This window comes from Melospiza melodia, chromosome Z, assembly GCF_035770615.1.
Source record: "Melospiza melodia melodia isolate bMelMel2 chromosome Z, bMelMel2.pri, whole genome shotgun sequence".
In the NCBI taxonomy this organism is placed as follows: domain Eukaryota; kingdom Metazoa; phylum Chordata; class Aves; order Passeriformes; family Passerellidae; genus Melospiza; species Melospiza melodia.
Genome location: NC_086226.1, coordinates 69815808 through 69839304, shown reverse-complemented (window position 1 = coordinate 69839304; position 23497 = coordinate 69815808). Strand labels below are relative to the sequence as shown.

The window sequence follows — 23497 nt, the reverse complement described above, 5'->3', positions numbered from 1 at the left end:
ATGTGGGCACAGAAACATTCTGGCAAACAGCATTTGCAGGAACAGCAATAAGCTATCTCCTACCTCTGTTGCTAAAGTCTTTAGGGACACAGCTATAATACAGCTTCGTTTCAGCATTCCTGTGCACCAGGGCAAAACAAAGTGTCAGAAGAAAGTGTCAAGTACCACATCAGACTATCTGCTCATACAGTCAGTCTGGCTATAAGTCTGTCTTCTCACAGTCCATAAAAAGCAGGTTGCTTTCTGTAGTCCAGAAGGGGACTGTGCAAATCCCATCTAAACCTAAATATGGTTCAGGTTAGACTCTAAAAATCAGGAATGTGAGTGGAATCTCATAGATGTTTTACAACAGTTTACAACAGTTAAGACAAGACTTTCAATACTAGTAATAAGCCATGTTACTGTGCTGCTTTGTGCATGAAAGGCCAAATGCCTTTGGAGGACAGGCATCTGGAAGACTAAATGGGTTATTATTTGCAGCAGACATTAATAAGGCAAAATGTAAAGGTATAATACACGTTTTGAACTTACTAACTGCCATGAAGCTGACATGCACACTCCCAAAATCCTCTGGACAGGAAATAAAGTGCAAGGAATAACTGCAGGATTACCATAGCTTCCTTACAGTGGCAAATATCAAGAGGTAGCTCATCCACAAGAGCTGAAAATAAGTTTCAGATACAAGGCTAACTTTTACATCGGTTTTTAGAGCACCTGAGTCCTTGCAGAAGGCTGAATCTGTCTTCCTGAGCAAACTGCGAGGCTGGCAACTGTGCAGCATGATTAGTTCAGTTGTGTTTAAGCTGCAGAAAGTAGTATAAAAGTGCTTATGACCTGATGGAAAGCAAGAGAGTTTAAGATTTGGGCAGAACTTGGATGCTCCTTTAAAAGAGCTAGAGGTTTTTTTTGTCCTTCTATGGTTTTCAGTAGTAGGCAACAGGCACCAATTCAAGTCCATCTTCAGAGCTCAAAGGCCTCCACAAATGGGAGAAGCTACACATCCTTAGAAACATTCAGAAAATAATGGAATTTATGACCTCTAGCTCTGTTAAGCTCCATGTCTGTAGGAAAGGTTTTTGTTCCAGTAATATTATTTGTTACGTGGGATTCTGCAATTGTGTGCACAAAAACACCACAAACCATTTCAACATGTTAAAGAGCACCTTGTCAACAAAGAAGGGTAAGGAACCCTGTGCTATGTTTGAAGCTTCATTTTCAGAAGCTGAGTGCTGACCTTCTAAATAGCAAAGCAGCAGCCAGGATTTCAGACCATGAGCTGGAAAACTTGAATCCTCCATATGATTAGGAATCATTCCCAATCCAAGAAACTAGATTTATATCTGATTACAGATGGAACAGTTTATTAAGCTTGTCCAAAGTAAACTGCCTTCTCCTAGAGATATACAGTTTTGTGTTAAAGCTCTGCAGACATATCATGCAGAAGTTGGGGTTTTCCCTCCACTCTCTAGAAGCAGGTTTAGTTACATCTGTTATCTAGCTACTCAGTGTCACCAAACGGTTCATTTGGCTTTTGAGAGCAAACAGTAATATGCTGTGTTTTTTCATTGTGAACAGATGCAAAGGACTGAGGAGAAACAGAGAAGAAACAGGAGAGAAAGAGATAAGAGGGCTGGAAAGCACTGTAGTATCCTGGTGATTACTTCATTTAAACAAGAAAGAATATGCATACACTACAATAGGGGTTCCCTCATGCTCTCTGTTTCAGATGACTTGCAATAGTTTTCCTGACACAGACCAGTGAACATTTTGTGAGAGCAGGTCAGACTGACAAGGTATCACTGTGCAAGTAACAGAGGCCAGAGGCAAAGATACTTAGAGGGGAGAATTCATGTTTACATCTCATGCCCTGGAAGACCTGGAGGAGTGTACTCTTGGAGAAGCTCTCAGAGTTAGTTTATGCAGGTGCAATTTAAGCGATATCCCTCTATCACATTTGCTGATATACAAGACATTTTCCAGTAGAAAGGCATTTGCTCTCAAAGGGATAAAATAAACAAAGTGCTTATCTGTTGAAAGGAAAAAAAAAAAAACCACAATCCTAACCAAACCAAACAAACACAGCAACCTAACCAAACAACCCTAACCTAACCAAACCAAACAAACCCTAACCAAAATCCACACAGCATGACCACTTTAGTTGCTCCTTTGAGGAGAAAAACTGAGGAAAAGTAATCACAAAATATTTCCTCACAATAAGAAAATCAATATCTATAGAGACTGATAGACTTTTGTATTGGTTTTGCACAGTCTGGTTTCTGGTAGCCGGGGAGCCACAGAGGTGGTTTCTGTGAGAAGTTGCTGGAAGCTTCCGCAGTGTCCAGCAGAGCTGAACCCTGATGGCTCTGAAGATGGACATGCCCCTGGCCAAAACTAGAGAAGTTGGTAACACCTCTCTGACAACATATTTAAGAAGAAAACCAAAACAAAATCACAGGTTTTTGCTTCTAGTCAGAGAAGAGAAGGAGGTGAGAACACGTGAGGGAAACAACATGGAGACACCAAGGTCAGAGGGAGGAGGTGCCAAGATTCCTCTTGCAGGCCGTGGTGAGACCATGGTGAAACAGTTGTGCCCCTGCAGCATGTGGGGATCCATGGGGGATGCAGAGATCCACCCACAGCCTGGGGGGGATCCACAGGGGATGCAGAGATCCACCCACAGCCTGGGGGGATCCACAGGGGATGCAGAGATCCACCTGCAGCCCATGGGGATCCATGGGGGATGCAGAGATCCACCCACAGCCCATGGGGATCCACGGGGGATGCAGAGATCCACCCACAGCCCGTGGGGATCCACGGGGGATGCAGAGATCCACCCACAGCCCGTGGGGATCCATGGGGGATGCAGAGATCCACCCACAGCCCGTGGGGATCCACGGGGGATACAGAGATCCACCTGCAGCCCATGGGGATCCACGGGGGATGCAGAGATCCACCTGCAGCCCATGGGGATCCACGGGGGATGCAGAGATCCACCCACAGCCCATGGAGATCCACGGGGGATGCAGAGATCCACCCACAGCCCATGGAGATCCACGGGGGATGCAGAGATCCACCCACAGCCCATGGGGATCCATGGGGGATGCAGAGATCCACCCACAGCCCGTGGGGATCCACAGGAGATGCAGAGATCCACCCACAGCCCGTGGGGGAGGTGCCCATGCCAGAGCAGGTGGATGTCTGGAGAGGCTGTGATCCAGCAGGAGAACTGGTGGAGAGGGCCCTTGTTCTGGGCTGGAGCAGCCTGTCCTTGGAGGACTTCACCCCATGGAAAGTGAGCCATGCTGCAGCAGTCTTGGGAGGACGTCTGCCCAAGGGGGGAGTTCATGCTGCAGCAGGCGCAGTGTGGCTGCTGTCTGTGAGAGCAGACCCATGCTGGAGAAGTTCATGGAGAACTGACCCCATAGGAGGGACCCCACGGCTGACAGGGGAAGGACCTCTCCCAGAGAAGTTGAAGAAAATCTCGGTGATGAACTGACCAAAACCCCCATGCCCTGTCTCCCTGTGCTGTCGGTGGGGAAGAGGGAGGGGCTAGGGGGAAAAAGGTGTTTACGGGCTTATTTTACTTCTGATTATCCTCCTCTGATTCTGTTATAGTCATAAATTCACTTTGTAACTTAAGTTGAGCCTGGTTTTCCCTTGAAGTGTTTTCTCCCGGTTCTTATCTCAATTCATGAACCCTTCATTAATTTTCTTTCTCTCCACAGCCCAGCTACGGCAGGAGATGGTGAGCGAAAAGCTTTCGTGGGTGCCTGGCATTGAGCCAGCTCAAACCACAATAACTTGAGATCTACAGACTAATCCATCTAGAGAAACACCTTTTAGTTAATAGTCTAGGCTTATCACAGCCACAAAGGCACATAAGAGGCACACATGGCTTCAAGTGAAGTCTACTGCTCCAGAAGCAGGCTAGTCAGCACACTGGGAGTCATCATACAAACTGGGAAGAGGTCAGGATGATCACTTGCAATAATAAAGGGCATTGATTAAAGAGGTCCACAGATTTTCTGGGCAACAATCCAAAACCCACAATTTCATCTTCTCAGTATTCAAAAATTTCACTCAATTTGCGTTATTCTGGCATCTAAAAAGCTAAAGCAAAGGTTCCACCCAGAAAATCATGAGCTTCTATCATCTGGGTAGTCTATCATTACCAGATGCCGCTGCTTTTACCACAGTTAGCTCAAAGCACCTGCTGCTAACACCATCTGCATCAGTGATGGGGAGGAGGCTTCCCAGCCCCTGAGCAACACCTGTCGGCAAAGGATCCCTTTTCAAGGAACACACAGAATCATTCAAGCTTACTGGAAAAGTGAGAAAAGAGAAACTTTAAGGTAGGGGAGCTTTTTCAGACTTAAACTCAGCATGAAGTCAAAGCACAGATTGATAATCATGACAAAAGCATGTCCTTCAGTGCTGTAAGCCTCCCATTACTAATAACACTACAGATCACTGCACTAGTAATACTATTGATCACTCCGAGACAGGAAGTGAGGTTGTCATTCTCACAGGTCTCTGTAATTTGAGGCATGATCTAAAAGCAAGTTTACATTTTACATTCTCTACGTTTTCCTGCAAACCAGAGTATTACACATTTTTCCCACGTCTTTGCACCCATACGTTTGTGCAATGCTTGTCCTCAACCAAGATACCTAAGACAACAAAGGAGAAACTCATCTTTACGGGTTATAGACACCACCACTTTCACTTCCAAAGTACCATGTCACCTGTTGTGTATTGCTTCACAGAAGTCACAGTGTAGAAGCTCTGAATGTGGCTCTAAGACAATAATGCTCTCTAACAGGATTTATGCTTTCTGGACCACACCCATCACAGCTCTTGGCTAAACTCTTTCCTTGCCTGTTGTATGAACTTTGGATTATTGTCTCAGTTTTCAGAACCATTTCACCTAGTTCCACTAACCAGCATCACTTAAGTGCTTACTCTAATAAATACCTCTTGATTTAAGTGAAAATCTGGTTTTGGTATTGTAACATCACCTCTAGATGAAGATGACATCTCTTTCCATCCCTTGACCTACCCAATTTATAAAGTAGAATTTGTCCCATAAATTCACCTGTCAGAACACAGAATCACAGAATAGGTAAGGTTGGAAGGAATCACATTGGGTCATCTGGCCCAGCCTCCCTGCTCAAGCAGCATTAACCCAGAGCATGCTGCACATTATTGCACCCCGACAGTTCTTGGATATCTCTAGTGAGAATACATCTATATGAGCAGCCTGTTCAATGTTCCACCTCTTACGCAGTAAAGCTCTTCCTCATATTCAGCTGGAACTTCTCGTGCACGTGTCTGCTTCACTGGTCTTTGTCGCATGGCTTGGCACTGCTGGGAGGGGCCTGGTCTATCCTCTTGACACCCTCCCTTCAGATACTCATCAGCATTGATGAGATTCTCTCAGCAGCCTCTTCTCTTCTCAAGAAAAGCCCCAAGTCCATCAGCCTTTCCTCACTAAGAGATGCTCCATTCCCTTAATCTGCTTTGATGCCCTCTGCTAGACCTGCTGGAAGAGTTCCATGTGTCTCTTGTACTGAGGAGCCCAGAGCTGGACACAGCATTCCAGGTGAGGCCTCTCCAGGGCTGAGTAGAGGGGCAGGGTCACCTGCCTCAGCCTGCTGGCACTGCTCTTCATGATGCAGCCCAGGATGTCACCGGCCTTCCTGGCCACCAGGGCACTGCTGCCTCATGGAGCGCTTGTTGTCCACCGGGACCCCCAGCTCCTTCTCCACAGAGCTGCTTCCCAGCAGGTCACCCCCAGGCTGTGCTGGTGCCTGGGGTTGTTCCTCCCCAGCTGCAGGACCCTGCACTCGCCTTGGCTGAATTTCAGACGGTTCCTCTGTGCCCATCTCTCCAGGCTGCTGAGGTCCCTCTGAAGGGCTGCACAGCCCTCTGGGCTATCGGCCACTGCTCCCAGCTCTGCGTTGTCAGTGAAATTGCTGAGGAGGCCTCTGCCCTTCATCCAAGTCATTGATGGGTAAATTAAACAAGACTGGGCCCACTGTTGGTGGGAGACACCATTAGGGACAGGCCCCCAAACAGAGTATGTGCCATTGATTATAACTCTGGGAGATCTGTTGTTCAGCCAGCTCTCAATCCACCTCTCTGTCCACTCATCCAGTCCTCTCTCCCTGAGCTTCCCTATGAGGAGGTTTTAAGAGACAGTGCTGGAAGCCTTTCTGAAGACAACATCCACTGCTCATCCAACAGGTAGCTGTTTCTTCACAGCCAGCAATCAGGTTGGTCAAGCATGATTTAGTGAATCCATGCTGACTACTTCTGATCACCTTTTCATCCTCTCTGGATAAAGATGGCTACCAAAATTCATTGTTCCATCACCCTTCCAGGGACTGAGGTGAGGCTGAGTAGTCAGTAGTTCCCTCTGTGTCTCCCTTCCTGCCCCTTTTGAAGGCCATTTAAGTTGGACTGGCAATGGAAATGATAACTCATTAAAATAATTACAGCTTACTAGAGTTTTTTTTCCATCTTCAACTGGTAATTGAACTGATAGCAACTGGTAGCTAGTAACTACCTTGCAGTCAGTTATTGCTTTTAGTAACTGGAAAGAAACTGTTCCCTCTTGTTTTTCAATAATTCATTAAGAGTAACTTTCCACAGATTTTACTTCACAGTTATAGCTGCCATGGTGTAATTCAGACCTTTTTTCACCATTGCATCCTAATGATGCAAGCAGTTTTCCCCAGCCACAAGATCTTGGAAATTTCAGATGCATGGAATCCAGGCTCAGGCAGTCAACTCAGTCACAACTTAAAGAGACAGTACATATCTTACAACAGGTAAGATCTTGCTCATGGTCAGCATAGAACAACCCTCAGCAAAGTTATTTCTGAGAAATACACAAGATAAAATGACATTTTAAATTGACTTATAAAAAGTCTTCCGCAGACTTAAAGCACATGCAATTTACAATCTTAAATATGCATTTCAGGTGTGGCAAGTAGATTTTCTTGCAGTGGCACTAAGTCCACTGCAACAAAAGAGCTGTCTGCCTTGTCTCCTGACCTACTTTACAGAGAGCAGTCTCCCAGCTCAGTGCTGGAGCAGCATGTGACAGCCAGACCATCTGTTTAAGATACCACAAGAATACACCACTATGCTAGAAGACACCAGAACAACAATTTGCACATAAATCTAGGAGCTGAGGTCTCCCAGACAGGTGTGTCAATGGCAAACCTTTGTTCTTTATCCTCTGCCCCTCCCACCATTAATTACAGGGACATGCTTCCTGAGGCACTGATAGTAGGAGGAGGCCCCCATACAACGGTAAAAAGAGAAATTCGTTATCAAAGTGGTTATGCCTTTCTATCCATAAATAAAGTTGGAAAACATTCAGCTACTTGGGTAAATTTAAGGCACTTGGGTAAGTTAAGGTTTGAGGATTTCTTCTCAACATCAAGCATAACTTTTTCCACCATGGCTGACAAGTTACTCCAAGACTCATCCTTCTGAAACCTGTCTGAAGAACCAAGCTGCTCTATGTATGCTCTGAATATGTTTCCAATACTCTATCTCATTATGTATGAAGCAATCCTGTTGAAAATATTATGAAAGCTGTGCAACACTGAATTCAACCTCAAAGTATACACCCCTCCCTCCATTAAGCTGAAGTAAGAACCACAAAGTAATAACACTGTTGTACAGTAGAAGCTATGTTTAGCCTTACCAGGAGAGATTGAAAAAGTAATGGTACTAAAATAGTTATGCTGATTCAAGTGTTTGTTCTAACTTGCTAGCAATCCTTCATCTTGTTTGAAAAGAAGTTCAATTCAAGAAACTGGCTGTAGTTGTTTCATAGAGACCACTGAGTTTCACAACAGTACTAGAGCACCTATGGTGCAAGATACCATGAAAGTACCCTTTCCCATTTCTAAACGGGAAGGCAACTGTAATCATTAAGGACCTAAATGATGGAACAGGGTACATCCTCAGCAGGTGTACTGAGAGTTCTATACACAACTGTATCGAATCGTTGATCAGATGTCTGTGCTGTCATTGACGAAGACCACAACAGGCTGGAGAAATGGGCTGTGGGATGCCTAAAAAATTTTGGTAAGAGGAAACGCAAAGTCATGCACCTGCCAGGAGCAACCATGCAGCAGTGTGTGCTGGAGACTGATCGACCGAAAAGCAGTTTGGTACAGGGAATGAAAAAAAAAAAACCCACAGACAGCAATGGAAAAGTTGACCAAGAGCCAACAACAAGCCTCAGGCAAAGAAGGCAAACAGCCTGGAGATAATAATGCTCAGGCAATCTTATCAATAAGGATAAATATTTGATGGAACCGTGTACAGAAGGTACACGGTTCCATCAAATATTTAGTGAAAATATAAATACTGGAGGTTTCACTTACACATGAAGAAGATATTTTACTTTGTGGGTGACAGGATGCAGGAACAGGATGCCCAGAAAGCTGTTCAAAAAACAACTTCACAGCATCCTGGGCAGCCTGGCCTATCTGAGCCAAAAGGTTGGACAAGACAATATGCAGAAGTGGCTTCTAGCCTCAACTTCCCCGTGACTGTCATTTTTGCATCCCATAGATAGGAGCAGAGATCAATCCATGCATACTGACACTGTTTCCCAAGTTCACCAACTTCAGTTTGACTTTCTACAGTCTTCAGTCTCTCCCAAAACTGAGAATTTACCTCCAGCTTCCTTTAAGAACAATACATGGTGCCAGTCTAAGTTCTCATCTAGTCAGAGAATGAAGAAGTTTGTAGAAGCTCATGCAGATCTATTTTAAGTTTTCAGATTACACGGCAAACTGGTTTCATCTGTAGGTGGATAAAGTTAAGAGCAATAATCATAAAATAGCAACCAAGGAGGCTGGAAGTAGAGCTTCAAACTCCCAGTATATTTTTTGGAATTGGAGAAGTGCCAGGCTCCCTTTCAGAGTAAGCGCTATGTAACAGCACTCCAGCAAACACTGGAGTATATTTGATAAGGTGCTAATAAGAAGTCCAGGAATTCACCAGAGTGGTAATTTGGAAACAGAGGAGCATGCAAACAATAGTTTTCAGTTAGTAACCAGAAGTTGGCACTAGGAGTTTCAGAATCCATCTCCATGAACTAGCAAATTCAAGGTATGCATTCACTACAAGCCTGGTATTCCACATCAGCTCTGGTATCTCCTTGATATACTGCCTGTAAAACAGCCTTGAAGCTCCCATCAGCTGTATAGAGTTAACTGAGGCAAGGTAGGCAGAGCTTCCAAGAATAAAAGCTGAGAAAGTTACAGGTAGCTGGCCACAAGTACAGTAGCAGCAGTCAGAAATGTCTGAAAAACGACAAGGGAGCCCGAGTCCTAGGACAGGTGGGATATGAAATGTTTTGGAGTTCTTGGCAAGAAACCAGTGATGTGAATCAGGACTCTCATCACACAGCTGCCAGCCTCAAGGCAGACCACAGCAAGAACAGCCAACACCACCATGTTAGGAAGATACTCTTAGATTATACAAGTCTAGAGGGACCACAGCTAGACGGCAGCGGAACTAAGCCATACAGAATACTTCCTTTCTAACTCTGCACAGCCTGGCACTTCCAAATCTTAGCAGGAGCCTACTAAATCTGCATAGCCTCAGAGGGCCTGAATCCAAGTCTTCATGGAGCAAAATACTGTACTCCTCACCTCTGCTCTAAACTCAGTAACCTGTTAATACTGCCTTTTCTCCTCATTGTCAAAGCATCTGTCCTGGTGCACAGAACAGACCTGCTATTGAAAGTAACAAACTTGAGCACATGCACAAGCAGAACTTCCTTCTTTTTTAAAAAAGAGAAGGCAGAGAGAAATTCAGGCACTTCCACATGTCTTGCCTCCTCAGCAGTGTATCTACTCTAAAAACCAGATCTTAATTAGCTTTTATGTGTTCCAAAAGCTAAACCAGCAAGGCTTCAGTTTTACAACTAATTCTACAACTAACCTGCCATGCAACTTGAGAAATTGTTTTCTTCTGCATGTTTCTCCTCCCACATCATGTTAAAAAAACCCCAACCAAATAAAAGGAAAAAAATCACACAACACAAGAAACATGGTAGCACTCAGGTTCAGCTCTAGCTGTCTCCTTATCTGAAAGCTAGCAAGGGTGAAGGGAGAATAAACTCAAAGACACTCACTCAAAGGTGCTCAGGCATCAAGACAGTATTTTAAGCAATTAGATTTCAGGGGAACAGAAAGATCTTTACAGGAGCACACAGCCAAATATACTGTCGTGGTTTGATGCTGGCACAATGCCAGTGCCCCCATGAAAATACATTCTCCCTGGTGTCTGCTGTGAGATGTGACCAGGAATAGAGCGAGACAGGTTCCAACTTAAGAATAAAGAAGAGAAAACTTTATTAACCTACAATGATATGTAAAAAGAAACACACAGAAAGAATGAAAAGCTTCCAAAAACACCCCTCCTCCCCCCACCAAATTTCCAATACATCCATCCCTCAGATCACCAACTCTCGGTCCATCACCACCCTTTAGATAATCAATTCTCAGTTCATCAAGAGGAGAGGAATCCCTCTTGTGCCATAGGCTTCCCCAGCAAACACTGTTGAAACCTCGTGTGTTTCCATGTCGCTCGTGGCACTGCCCAGAGAACATCTGCCATGGTGACCTCTTCCTTCCATGCCCAGTGCTCTCACCACTGCACATGGACCAGAGCTGCTTCTAGGGTCCTTTTAAGGGTGCTTTGTCCAGTTCCAAAAAGAGCACAGTCCCACCTTTGGGACACCCGTCCCCCCCAGATTTCACCCCCTGGGGCCAAGGGGTCTCAAGAACAGAGATCTTCTCCACTGAAGATCGAGGGCACCAACCACCCTCCTCACCCGTTGTCTCTGTTTACGCACTCCTTCACATAACATCACTGCACTCCCTTGGCTCCGAGCCACTGCCTCCCCCTAAATGCAGTCTCTGTGTCACAGGAAAAAAATGGTTCTGTCCATGGCTATACAAGAGAAGTCCAGCCAAAGGCCACTCCATCATCTCCTCCCACCTAAGATTCTTCTCAACTTCTCTCGTGGCCCATTTCCTCTTATCTCATCTGTATCTCTCTTCTCATCCAGCTCCAGGAGGATTAGCATTTGCAAGGTTTCCATCATCCAAGAAAAGGGTTAAAAATCTCAATCTCTGCCTGCCCAGAACTCCCACGGCTGCCTTGCTGGGCACCTTCTCCTCGCGCATCCCTCCCCTTCTCCTTCTCGGCCGGCCCTGCTATCAGATCTCAAGGTGGCCCAGGCACAGACACCGGCTCTCGCTCTCTCTCTCTCTGCCCTGGGGAGGGGGTGGCTGCCCGGTGCCTCCTGGAGCTCCTCCACCCTTCCACCCTCCGGGCCCAGGCCTACCTCACCCGGCCGCATGGCTTCCCCCCGGCCCAGCCGCAGCAGCCGGGCAGGGAGAGCTCTGAACCTTTCCCTGACCGGAACCAAGAGAAAGTTTTCCTAAGAGTTCTCTGCTTTTAACCCCCGTGTGATCAGAGGCGTATCCATGTCCCCAGTGGCCACACCGGGTGCCAATATTCAAATCTGAGCACCCATTGGTTTGTCCACAGCATCCCAAAAAAACTCACTTCCTCTCAAACCACGACATATATCAATGCTTCAGAAACAAGAATCTACAACTCAAGTGTTTCATGTCTCCTGCAACATGACTGTAAAAGTCAAGTGCTTGCCTAAAATGTCCTTTTCATTTAAGAGATAAGACACTGTCAAAAGTCAAGGTGTCCTGGTTTCTAAAACTATTGTCCATTATAAGTCAGGATAAAGACACTACTTCATATAACAAAAGTTCTGCAGCCCTCTTCCCAAGATTCAGAAAACTTGAGACTAGTCTACTTAGATGGCCTCAGTAAACAGCACAAAAGACTTTCCTTCCCTTTCCAATGACCTACTGCTCTAGTAGCATTAGCCACTGTTCTTGAACAGCAACCTAAGGTTTATGAGACATTAAAGTTACACAGGATCTGAAATACTACATTATTCCCATATTTGAATCAAAATCCAAAAGGAGACACAGAGGCATGTGTTCCTATCCTCCAGGTTTCTCTGACTCAGTTTAGATAAAGTGGTGTTCTTTCTCAATGGATTAAAAAAAAAGTAAGTAAGAAAAGCATGCTTTAAAGAATACAAAGCAGTGATGGCAGAGGTTCAGCCACTTCTACGCTATACATCAGTGGCAATAAAAATTGAAGCACTTTCTGGGCAGAAAACCTCCCTCTACTTTTGAACTTTCTCCACTCAGAGGATTTCAGTCTTAGATACTTAGATCATTGAAGCTTGCAGCATATTTTAGGAAGCATTTGCTCAGAGGAAACACAAAGAAACCAGAAAAAGCAAATTATCCACTTCATGGGGATGGGCTACCTATTTTCACTAGCCCTCTTCCTAAAGTGATATCCTAGTACATGTCTGAATATATTGTTCTTAAAGAATCTGACTCAAAGACACTTTGAGGCAGGAGACATGGACCAAAATTTCTGCAGTACCAATCTCCACCAGATTCTCCAAAAAGACCAGATAGAAGACTAGAACAGCTTCTAGTAAAGTATCAATAAATAACTAATGCATAACTTTAAGCCTAAATCAGACTTGAATGCTGACCTCCCTTTGCTACTCAGCTATTGAAGTTACTCAGCACTATTTGTAGATTATTGAGCCAGTCTCTTAAAAGACAATAATCCATCATCGGAGATGAAGATTTTTAAGATTAACACTGGAAGTGTCCAAGGCCATACTGGATGGAGCTCTGAGCAATCTGACGTAGTGAGGCGTCCCTGTCCACAGCACAGAGGTTAGACTAGGTCATCTTTGAGCTCCCTTCCAACTCAGACTATTCCACGATTCTGAGACTGAGACACACTAACCACCCAAAAAATGGTTTTATCTGCTTACCTCCATTTACACTACTCCCTCTCTGTACTACTTAATACACAGCGCAGGCATTGCCTTAAAGCTGGAACACCTGTTTACTCTTCTTTTTTTCTGAGATGGGAAAGAAGTTACTACATTTTTTTTCTTGCCAGTGTGTGAAATATTAAGCTGAAGAAGGGATATCCTATACACAGCAAAGCTGTTGATCTCCTTCCATCAACAGGATAAGACATACGGCTTTTCCTGCTAATGCAGCTAGAAGGAAAAAAAATACCATATTCTCTCCCTACTATATATGCTTTTATTCTGCAAGGATCATAGCCTAGTGTCATTTCCAGGTGAAGCACAGAACTGCACTCAAGTCTAAACATCGCATACCACAGACAATTTTGCTCGGCCTTTTAGAGTATTTCTATGCTGTCAAGTGCCTAGAACCAAATGGTACTACATGCAGAGTATAGGAAGGTGGATTTCATTTCTATTGCTGATGGAAAAACTGGGCAAGAACTTTCCCACTTATGAGAAGTTAGCTGACCAAAGCCTAAAGCTAGAGTTATTTCTGCTCCCAGGTTGTCAGGAATACTGATAGACTTCTCAAAACCTCAAAGCAGTAAAGCAGAGAGAAGCTTGCTTGCACTCCAAAGCAAAGAAGTTCTTTAATACAGCTAAGGAATGACATTATAGGGTGAAAGATACTCCTTATAACACTGCTTCTCACCAGCTATACAGCAATGTGGATGGACTGTGCCAACAGCAGCAGCTTCTCAGCTGGCAAGACTTGTGAATGCAGCTGCCAATTTCTATTGCTACAGGTTTGCCAGACATCAACCTAGTTAGATCATTAAACCATCTATCACAGACAAAAACCCCCCCAATTTCTACCCCTGCCTTAGTCACCCTTTTCTCCGCAGGTCATAAATTGACTCATTTGTTAGATGAAGGCCTAAGTTCTTGAAGAGAAGGTAAACCTTGCTTCTCACTAGAGTAACAGTGGGCAAATGTTCAAGAAGAGGACTCCTTACATGGGCAGGAAGAAGTGCTGAATCCCTACATCACAGCTGCACACAGCAGATGGTGAAATACTGAAGAGGCGAGGCTACCTAGACTTACTTTCCTGTAGCATGGGAGGGTACTGGGCTAGATACTGCTGACAGCCTCAAGGCTTTTGGAGCCTAAGGGATCCAGCCTACCCAGAAGCAGCTCCACATTCCCCAGGACAACAGCCATAGAAGAAGAACTTCTTGCCACCACCAACTCAGTGAAACCTTGTATGCACGAACCACCTGTGCCAGAACTACTTTTAAACCCACATCATCCTTTGCAGTACTTGCTCTCAGGAAATCCTACCTTAAAAATTTCAGGAAGACTTGTCTACAGGGATACAAGTCCTTGCAAGGGTAGTTAATGTATCAGCAGCGCTGTACTGCCACTACCGAATTATTACCAAGAGGAAGGCACTTCACAGAGTTCGCTAATGTCCTGTGAACATATGCCAGAGCTAGAGAAGGGAAAACAAACACAGATACTCCTGCAGAACACTGTGTTGGTACTAGTGCTGGGAAGAAGTGAGCAGGAATTCAGCCTGGAAAGGACAACCACAAACAAGCTGATGATAAGGAAACCATGCCAGCTCAAAGCCTTCCCCGTGAGGACTACAGGAAGGAGACGGCAAAGGAGCTGCAGCAATGCCTGAAAATTTTACACCGATCTGTAGAGTATGAGCCACAGGAAACACAGTAAATAAAATCCTGCCTCTCGCAACCCACAGCGCGACTACCAGTGTCCCAGACGGTTCCCCGCAGCAAGGGACACGATGTCTTCTCCCCCCGGAGCTGCTCTGTGCTCTTGCAATGGATGTCAACAGCGCCCAGGGCTTTATCTCCCCACGGCGAGACGAAGCCGGGAAAAGGGATGTGTCAGGGAAACACACACACAGAGTCCTTCCCGCTCTACTTCGACACCAGAGGCCCCCTCAAATGCCGCAACTCCTTCCCCCGGGACATACCTTGTCGGCGATGCTGCGGGGCAGGAGCAGGTCGGGGCTAGGGGTGAGCGCCGGCCCCATCTCCTCGCTGCTGGACGTGGCCAGGGGATGCGGCATCTCCCGCAGCGACTTGGGCCCGGAGGACGGGAGGGGCTTAGGGACGCTCGCCGCGCCGCCCGACATTGCGCCGGGGCCGGGCAGCGACCGAGGCAAGGAAGGAGGGAGCGGAGGCCGCGCCGCCTCGGCGAGAAGCTGCGGGGCCGCGGCCGGAGCCTGCCCGCCACCGCCGCGATACGAGGAGGCGCAGGAGGCGGCGGCTGCGGCGACGACGGAGGAGGAGGAGCGAGCGCAGCATCCGCCTGCGCCGCCGCCCGCCCCTTTCTAAAGCGACATCCGCACCACCTGCTGCCCCGCCCGCCCGGCCCGGCGCAGCGGCGGGGACACAGGCACCGCCCCCGGCGGACAGCCAGCGCAGCGGGGCGGGGCCGGGCGGAGGGGCGCCCGGGGCAGGCATCAGGATTCGTGGAGCCCCGGGCAGGCCGGGGGAGGCAGCGGCTCTGGTGGAGCCCCTGGTGGGCCGGGCCGGGCCAAGCCGAGCCGAGACGGGGGAGGCACCGCGCCACCGAGCAGCCCCGACGGTGACCCCGGAGTGCGGCGGTGTCGCCGCACGCTGTCGAACAGCGGGTTAAGTGTCAGAAAAGCAATCCTGCTCCTCGACTTTTCCAGGTTCGCCGACCTCAAATTACGCTCATGTTGGAAGGGAAATTTGTTGCGGTGCAGGACCGAGCCTAGGAGGGACAAGGCCCCGCCTCCGGGACTCCCTCACGGTAGGAGTGCACCGGATACACCAGATACACTGAGAGATGTCTTGCACGAAAGGCTTGCATAGAAACATCCTTTCACTGATGCCATCTGTCTACTTTTGCCGCAGAGATCTCACGTTGAGAGATCTCCCATTGTTGTAGAATGTTTGATCATGCTGAAATGAGGTGAAAGATATATCAAGACCTTTGGAAGCAATTCATGCAAATCCATCTAAAAGCATGTATCCATTACAAAAATTCATGTGATCTATCCACATTTTACAGCATGGAAAAAGTGTTCATGTTGGCAGAATAACCAATAAATAGGTGGAAAATCATAGTCCTGGTCTAAAATGTTTCCTGAGCAGGTAAAGAAGCTAAATCTGGTGGATAGATTACTTTTGCTAATAATTTGCTCAGCACTAATTAGACATTATAGAGTAACATGCTACTGGGGAAAGTGATGGATCACTATAAGACTGTCACAATCTCTTCCAGCTACAGATAGATATATGAGGATAAACATACACGTATGAGACCAGATAAGACTTGGATGCTGTAAACATTTCATTTGTGTTCAACTTTTCCTGGGGAGTACAAACCACAAAAGGGCAGCACTAATACCTAAAGTTTTACATGTGTCACTGCGAGGTGCCACACAGCAGGACGAGCATGAGGGCACGACACTGTGGACTGTAATTACAAAAAGAAATACTGTGTATCACAGGGAAAAAAATACGGGGAAAAAATCAATCCTTACTATAAATAACTACTTAATATTACATAATGTTTGAACTTCATCACACATCAAAAGTCCAAGTGCCAGGCCCCAGTGAGAAAGTGGCTGTGAAATATCCCTTCTTCATTACACTTCAGAAACAACAACCTATTTATCTATCAGAAAAAGGAAGCAATACACATTAGTCAGCTTAGATACATGCATCTCAACTTTCTTTTAGACTATCCAAATCTTAAGTGGAAACTATTGTGATAAAGGAGCAGGCAGGTTTGTGTATCTGCCGCACTTTCATTAATTGGTTCCCTTCAGTTTTGTGACAGCCTGTATCTCAAAGGTTTATGACTTACTGAGAGCTCTTTCTCTCTTTTCCCTTAGGCATTCTCACCCAGCTGTGTTTCCAACTCAGTCCTTTTCCAAAGGAAGCCTGGTCAGGAGCACCAACACCTTCTAATGCTTGGAAACCTGGGGCCATCCTAGCACTGTGCAAGTACAAATGACCTTCTTTGTACTCATTAAACCTTGGCTTAGTGGGCTGTGAGCTGAGAATAAGGAGGCTGCATTCTTGCAGCAAGGAAGACTGGTGGTATCCAGACTGCCCAAACAGCAGGCAGCACAAGCAGCAGATTGAGTGCAGGATTTATCAGACTCTGCTTGGCACTCACTAGACCTTATCAGAAATCCTATATTCAATTGTGGGACCTTTATACAAGATGCTGGCAAACTGGACAAAGTTCAGAGGGGGGGCACTGAGATGGTTGGTGACAATCTGCAAGAAGGAGCTGCAGGGCTGAGGCTTTTTGAGCCTGAGGCAGATAGCTTCAAGGGCAGTTAACTGCATCCTCCAGTATCCCATAGGGAATGGATGGAAAAGACGGAAGTGGGTTTACCACAGCAGACCATAGCAGGAAGGCAAGAGACAAAAGATCAACTGAAACAGGAAATTCCTGAGGATATTAGGAACAACTTTTTTCCCCCTGAAGGTAAGTCAAGAGTCAGAGCAGGTTACAGAGAGAGGTTGTGCAGTCCACCCTTGGAGATTCTTAAGACAATCTGGTGCGATCTCACGTCTGACCCTCCTTCAAGCAAGAGATTGGACCAGAGACCTCCGTACATCCTTTCCAGCCTGAAAGACTCAGTGCTGCTACAGAAGTCATTAGTTCGGTTTCTGAGGTTTGTAAGCTGACTCTCAATAGCCTGTATACAAGGATGAAGTTCCAAGCTCCACTTATTGGTCTAGTTTCCTGTGATAGGGCAATATATGCCTCTTTTTTTTAATTAATTACAATTATCTGTGTTACCTGTTTCTGCTATGTCATCCTTACACATTTCATCTGACATAGAATACTTAGAAACATTTTCAAATAATTAACTGGATCAGTATATGCAAAATTCAGGAATATTTGTGCACCTGTGAATACAAGTAACCTGAAATCTGGTTAGAAAAAGTTCAGAAGACATTAGTGGAAGAGCTGTTACACAAAAAAAATACAAACTTGATGATTATTATCAAGTATATTCCTAAATTCTGCCTATGAAAGTTATGTTAAATTTCAGAATTCCAACTCCACACTAGCTATAAAGTCAAGCTGGCTAACTGTTGACATTAAATCAATACTTAAATGTAATGATAATATGCTTTTTAAAAACCCAAAAAATGGACAGTGTAAGCAATCTAGCCCTGTCTTAATGACTAATGACAGATGTCTCTCATCCTCCAATTTTGGTGAGTACCAAGTATGCAAAGATTTGTACAGACAGCAATCTAGGTTTAACAGTGATACATATCTGAGGTAGCAAATGCAAACTATGATACTGAGAAACAAGAAAAAGACCAAGCTGGATGGAGCTCTGAGTGACATGGTCTAGTGGGAGGTTCCCTGCCTATGACAAGGGGGGTGGAACTGGATGATTTTTTAGGTCCCTTCCAATCCAAACCATTCTATGTTTTATTAGAAGAGTTCAAAAATCATAAATCATACCTTAAAATAGATTAAACTTACTTTAAATGTGTAATCTTAAAAATCTGTATAACTGTCACGCCTTTGCTATATTCTCTGCAAGTGCATATCACCGTCAAGGGTGGGTTTGCAGGTTCTTCTTCAGCTGTAAGGGAAACCTGTTTCTATTTTTTTAACACGGAAGATGAGCATACTATGTAGTTGATTTCAAGAACTGGAACTTCAAAAAGAAGACAGAACATTGAATGTGAAATTAGAGTTAGGAGCAAATTCCTGTACCTTGATTAGAAGTAGTCACACAATATGAACAGGGATCATAAAGATCTCCAAATATATTGTGCATTAAATGAAACAGAAAAAAATAGATATGCTATGTGACTGACTTCTTGTAGGATTGTTTTCTACACACAAATTGGAACTTCTAAATGTGTCAGCATGTGGTCATCTGGCTCCAACAGCAGGCACAAGAGGTACTACCAAAAACTGAGGAAGAGGTACTACCAAAAACTGTCTATTTTTATAATACCAGCAGAGAAATAATCAAATGTCTTAATTCTGCTAGGAAATGATGACTGATTAAAAACATGGTTATATATCCTTCTCCACTGTGGTGATTTAATTTTACAACCATAATATTTTCCTTGATGCTTACATTGATAATTTTCGTTTTGTTAAACATCAACCAAGCTAAAACCATTCAGCACATGAAACATGCAACCAGAATAAAATACACAGTGAAAACCAGAATCAGTGGCAGGCTGAAAAGAGACTGCTATTCAATGCCCACATCTTTGCTAGCATGCTCTCCTAGCAAAATCATAACTGTTTATTATGTTTATATCATTTCAGCCAAGAAGCAGGATGAAACAGACAGGTGTAATACTAACTGAGGAAGAAGTCAAATCGTCAGTTTGGGGACCAAGAATCTCACCAATTCAAGAAAAATGTCACCAGTTTCACACATTTTTTCCTAAAAAAATAGTTCTGTTTCGGTATCACTGAAATCAAAGTCCTGCTACCTCTTAAGATTGTTTACTAGGACAAACAGGGAGAGGAAGCATCCACAGATGATGTGCAGGAAAATCTATTTAAAAATTTAAGGATAGTGCCTGTTCTGATCTGGAGTGCCAGTTACACCAGTAATACCACCCAGGATGTTTTTATAATGGCAGATGGCTTTTCAATTGCTCAGTGTGAGCCTGAGAAGGACTCTCAGTTGTCTCTTAACATTCTTTTTGTAATGCATCTTTATCTTTTTGTCCAGATGAGACATAAAATGGCAACAGGGTTTACAATGACTATCAGGAGGCTAAGTTCACATTGTATTTATTTACTAGACCAGACATGTAAAGCCCACCTGCTTTTCATCAAGTATTCTATTTAAAGACGAATTTCTAGGATTCTCAATAGCATAACTCCAGACAGTACAAACAATAATGTAGGCTTGAGGCCACAGAGATACTGGCAGGCTTGGCTGGTTTGACAGGTCAAGGGCAGTAAACTTTTTCCCCCTGCTGTCAACAGCTTCTCCTCAACTGCTTTGTCTTTTCCCCACTGTGGTATCCCTTGGCAAAGATAATGTTTGTGTCTGGCTGTACATAGGCACAAGGAAACTACAATAGAACAACACCATTCCAGAAGATATTAAAAAAGCCCAAAAAATCCAGCTATCTTTTCAAAAAGGGTCCTTCCTTCCATATGCTACTAGACCTTCAGGTCTTGTACTGCAGAGATTGGAGAGGGCAGGCTTTTGACTCCATCATGTGAAATCCTATGCATGTGCTCAGTGACTCTCTAGAGAGAGAATCAGTTTTGAGTCATGAGCACACAACACCTGTGAATTCATGCACACTTGTAAGATAATGCAGAAGCTTTTCCTATGTCAAAAGCATTCAAAGCTGTCAAGTTTTGTGGGGGTGCCATAAACAGGATTGTGGGAACAAAGGACACTTGTCATCCAAAGCAGAAGTCTGTGCTAAATGGCCATAAAATGAAAAATCAAAAATCCAGTCAAGGAGAAAGACTATAACTATGGATACAGTATCTTTACACAATTGGATATGGAAACCCCAATCAATCTAAAATGTTTAAAGACTCTTCAAGATGTATTTTATTTGTTTGAAGAGTTTTTTCTGTGACATACACAATAAATAGAGAAAGGGAGTGTTTAGGATGGTATGTATGAGTAGCACTGCCACATGGAAATGAAAACAGCATTCTAGATCTCGATTCAACCCAAGGACACATCATGCACATATTATTTTCACTTGGGGGAAAAGCAACCCAACATGTAAATCACTATTCTACCTCAGCCTATAGTGATTGCCAGGTACTGAGGTCAGGCTGACTGGTCTACAATTACCAAGATCCTCCTTCCCACCCTTGTTGTGAATGGGTATCACATTGGCCAGCTTCCAGTCATCTGGAACCTCACCAGTGAGCCAGGACTGTTGGTAAGTGATGCAGAGTGGCTTCACAAGCTCATCTGCCAGCGCTCTCATCACCCTGGGGTGGATCCCATCTGGGCCCATAGGTTTATGAATATCCAAGCATCTCAGAAATTCTCTGACTGCCTTCTCTTGGATAATGGGGGGACCATTCTGTTCCCTGACACCATCTACCAGCCCAGGAGGACAGCTGTCCTCAGGACAAGCCGTCTTCCCACTAAAGACTGAGGCAAAGAAGGCATTAAGCACTTCCACCTTCCCCTCATCTGCACTTACTAAGTTCCCTCCCACATCCAGTAGAGAACAAAGGTTGGTCTTACCCTTCCTTTTGCTATTAATATTGTAAAAACATTTTTTATTATCCCTTACAAAAGTTGCCAAATTAAGTTCAAACTGAGTTTGGCCTCTCTAATTTTTTTCCTACATGCCCTAGCAAGCCCCTTAAATACTTCCTGAGGGACTTGACCCTCCTTCCAAAGATGATACATCCTCTTTTTATTCCTAAATTCCTTCAAAACCTCATTGCCCATCCAGACTGGATGTTTGCCTCGCTGACTCATCTTTCGGCACACAGGGACAGTCTGTTCCTGTGCCCTCAGGATCTCTGTTTTGAAGCACACCCACCTTTCCTGGACTCCCTTGTTTTTAAGGGCTGCTTCCCAAGGAACTCTCTAAGTCTCCAAATAGGCCAAAGTCTGCCCTTCAGAAGTCCAACGTAAAAGTCTTATTGGTATTCATTTCACCAAATATCGAGAACTGTGTAATTTCATGATCACTCTGCCCCAAGCAGCCTCCAAGCACCACATCTCCCACCAGCCCATCTCTATTTGCAAACAGCAGGTCTAACATAGTCCCTCCCCTGGTGGGCTCCCTCACCAGCTGTGACAAAAGTTATCCTCTACACACTCTAAGAACTTCCTGGACTGTCTCTGTCTCTGCTGTATTAAGTTCCCAGCAGATGTCTGGTAGGTTGAAGTCACCTACAAGAACAAGGGCTGTGATCCTGACACATTCTCCATCTGCTTAGAGAATAAGTTGTCCACCTCTTCCTCCTGGTTGGGTGGATGATAACAGGCTCCCAGTAGGATGTCAGCCTTGTTGGCCTTCCCTTAATTCTTACCCACAGGCATTCAGCTTCATCATGATTAGTTTCAATACCCATGGCATCAAAAGCCTCCTTAGTATAAAGGGCCACCCCTCCACCTCCTCCCCATTTCCTGTCTCTGTTTAAGAGTTTGTAGCCATCCAGTGCAGCACTTCAGTTATGTGAGTTGTCCCACCACATTTTCATGTTGCAGATTATATTCATTCAGAACTACACTCAATTTAACACAGCTTTTGTTTATATAATGGGATACACAGCTCCCGCTACTCCAAGATGATGAGAACAGCTCGCCTGAAAAACAGCATTTAATGCCTGAAGGAAGAGCATGGCAAGATTTGTGAGGTAGTGTTCAAGAACGGCCTCCTTTTAAAGTGAAGATTTTGTAGTGGGTTTCCAAAAGACATGCTATAAATGCTTCATTTTGCTTTTTTTATTGCTTATGCTGAACAAGAAGTTGTTTCAGGCAAAAGTATTCTGACACATCGGAGATTAGACACCATTCCTTTAAAGGGCTACACTTCTTCCTGTTTCTGCAACCCAAGGAGAAATTAATTGATAATATATGGATGTGAAACTCCTCCCAAAGGCAAGGGATCATTTGACTTGAGATATGATCATGTTTTCGTAGAGATGCTGGAAGCTACTGCTATGATCAACATTCACCACACTTGTACAGAAATGTAGAATTAACAAGTTCCAGCTTTTCTTCACCTGAGTTTTCTTGCTGATGACTTTTCCTCCTTGCCCTGCTGTTCTTCCTTCTCTATCTTCCTTTCTTGATCCCCAAACAAGGACCACTGTCCTAATTAATTCTTCTTGCCAGGGTTAGCTGTGTAAAGAGAAGCACAGCAGGCAGACCTGTCTGCCTCAAACTGCCTATTTCAGAATCACTTACATCCTCAGTCCTGGAATGACTCCGCAGAGAATTCCACCAGGTAGGATTATTAGTTTGTAGGATTATTATTAGGTAGGATTATTATTTAGCATGCTGTGCTGCTCTTCATTCACTCTGCTCCTCAGCAGTTAACACCTGCAAGCGAGGTGTCTAGATAAAACGGTTGGCAAATCATCCAAGGGACAACTAAAATGGAAAAAAAATCAGCACATACTACATTTCCAAAGGCAGAATGAGAAATAACAAAATGAAACAAAACAAAAAACAATACCAAAACAGAATCAGGAGGGCAGGTGCTCAGTCAGCTGCTCATGCAAAGAGAACAGTTGACATAAATACAAATAGGTGGGAATGGCAGCAATGTTTACTTCCCACAGTATTAATCAACAGGGCTTTAAAGCAAACAGAAAACTCCCTGAGATTGTCTGCTGGTTTGAGTACAGGCACACACACACCTCTACACAAACACACATACACACACACACAAACACACACTGCTTTTACCAGGCAAACAATCCAGGCAACTAAATTCTACATCTGGACATCACAAGTTTTCAGACACAAATTTGTTCAGTTTTACAAATGTCAAACACTGTGTGCGTCTGAAAAATACAAATGGAAGAACAGCATGCTTGGTTAGTAGATTGTTGCCT

General features: G+C 44.7%; 1 protein-coding gene and 1 long non-coding RNA gene across 2 annotated transcripts in view; one reads left to right on the top strand and one right to left on the bottom strand.

Moving 5' to 3' along the window:
- SNX30 (sorting nexin family member 30) overlaps positions 1 to 15147 on the bottom strand; it is a 47867-nt gene extending 32720 nt beyond the window's left edge. Inside the window, exon 1 of the mRNA XM_063181275.1 lies at positions 14919 to 15147. Coding sequence (XP_063037345.1) covers positions 14919 to 15080 — 162 coding nt within the window. The 5' untranslated portion in view covers positions 15081 to 15147. The remainder of the gene's footprint in view (positions 1 to 14918) is intronic.
- Positions 15148 to 15402: 255 nt separating this feature from the next.
- On the top strand, positions 15403 to 19000 carry LOC134431981 (uncharacterized). The gene is made up of 2 exons (XR_010031173.1): positions 15403 to 15724; positions 16815 to 19000. It is a non-coding gene; the product is annotated as an uncharacterized LOC134431981 (long non-coding RNA).
- Positions 19001 to 23497: the final 4497 nt, after the last annotated feature.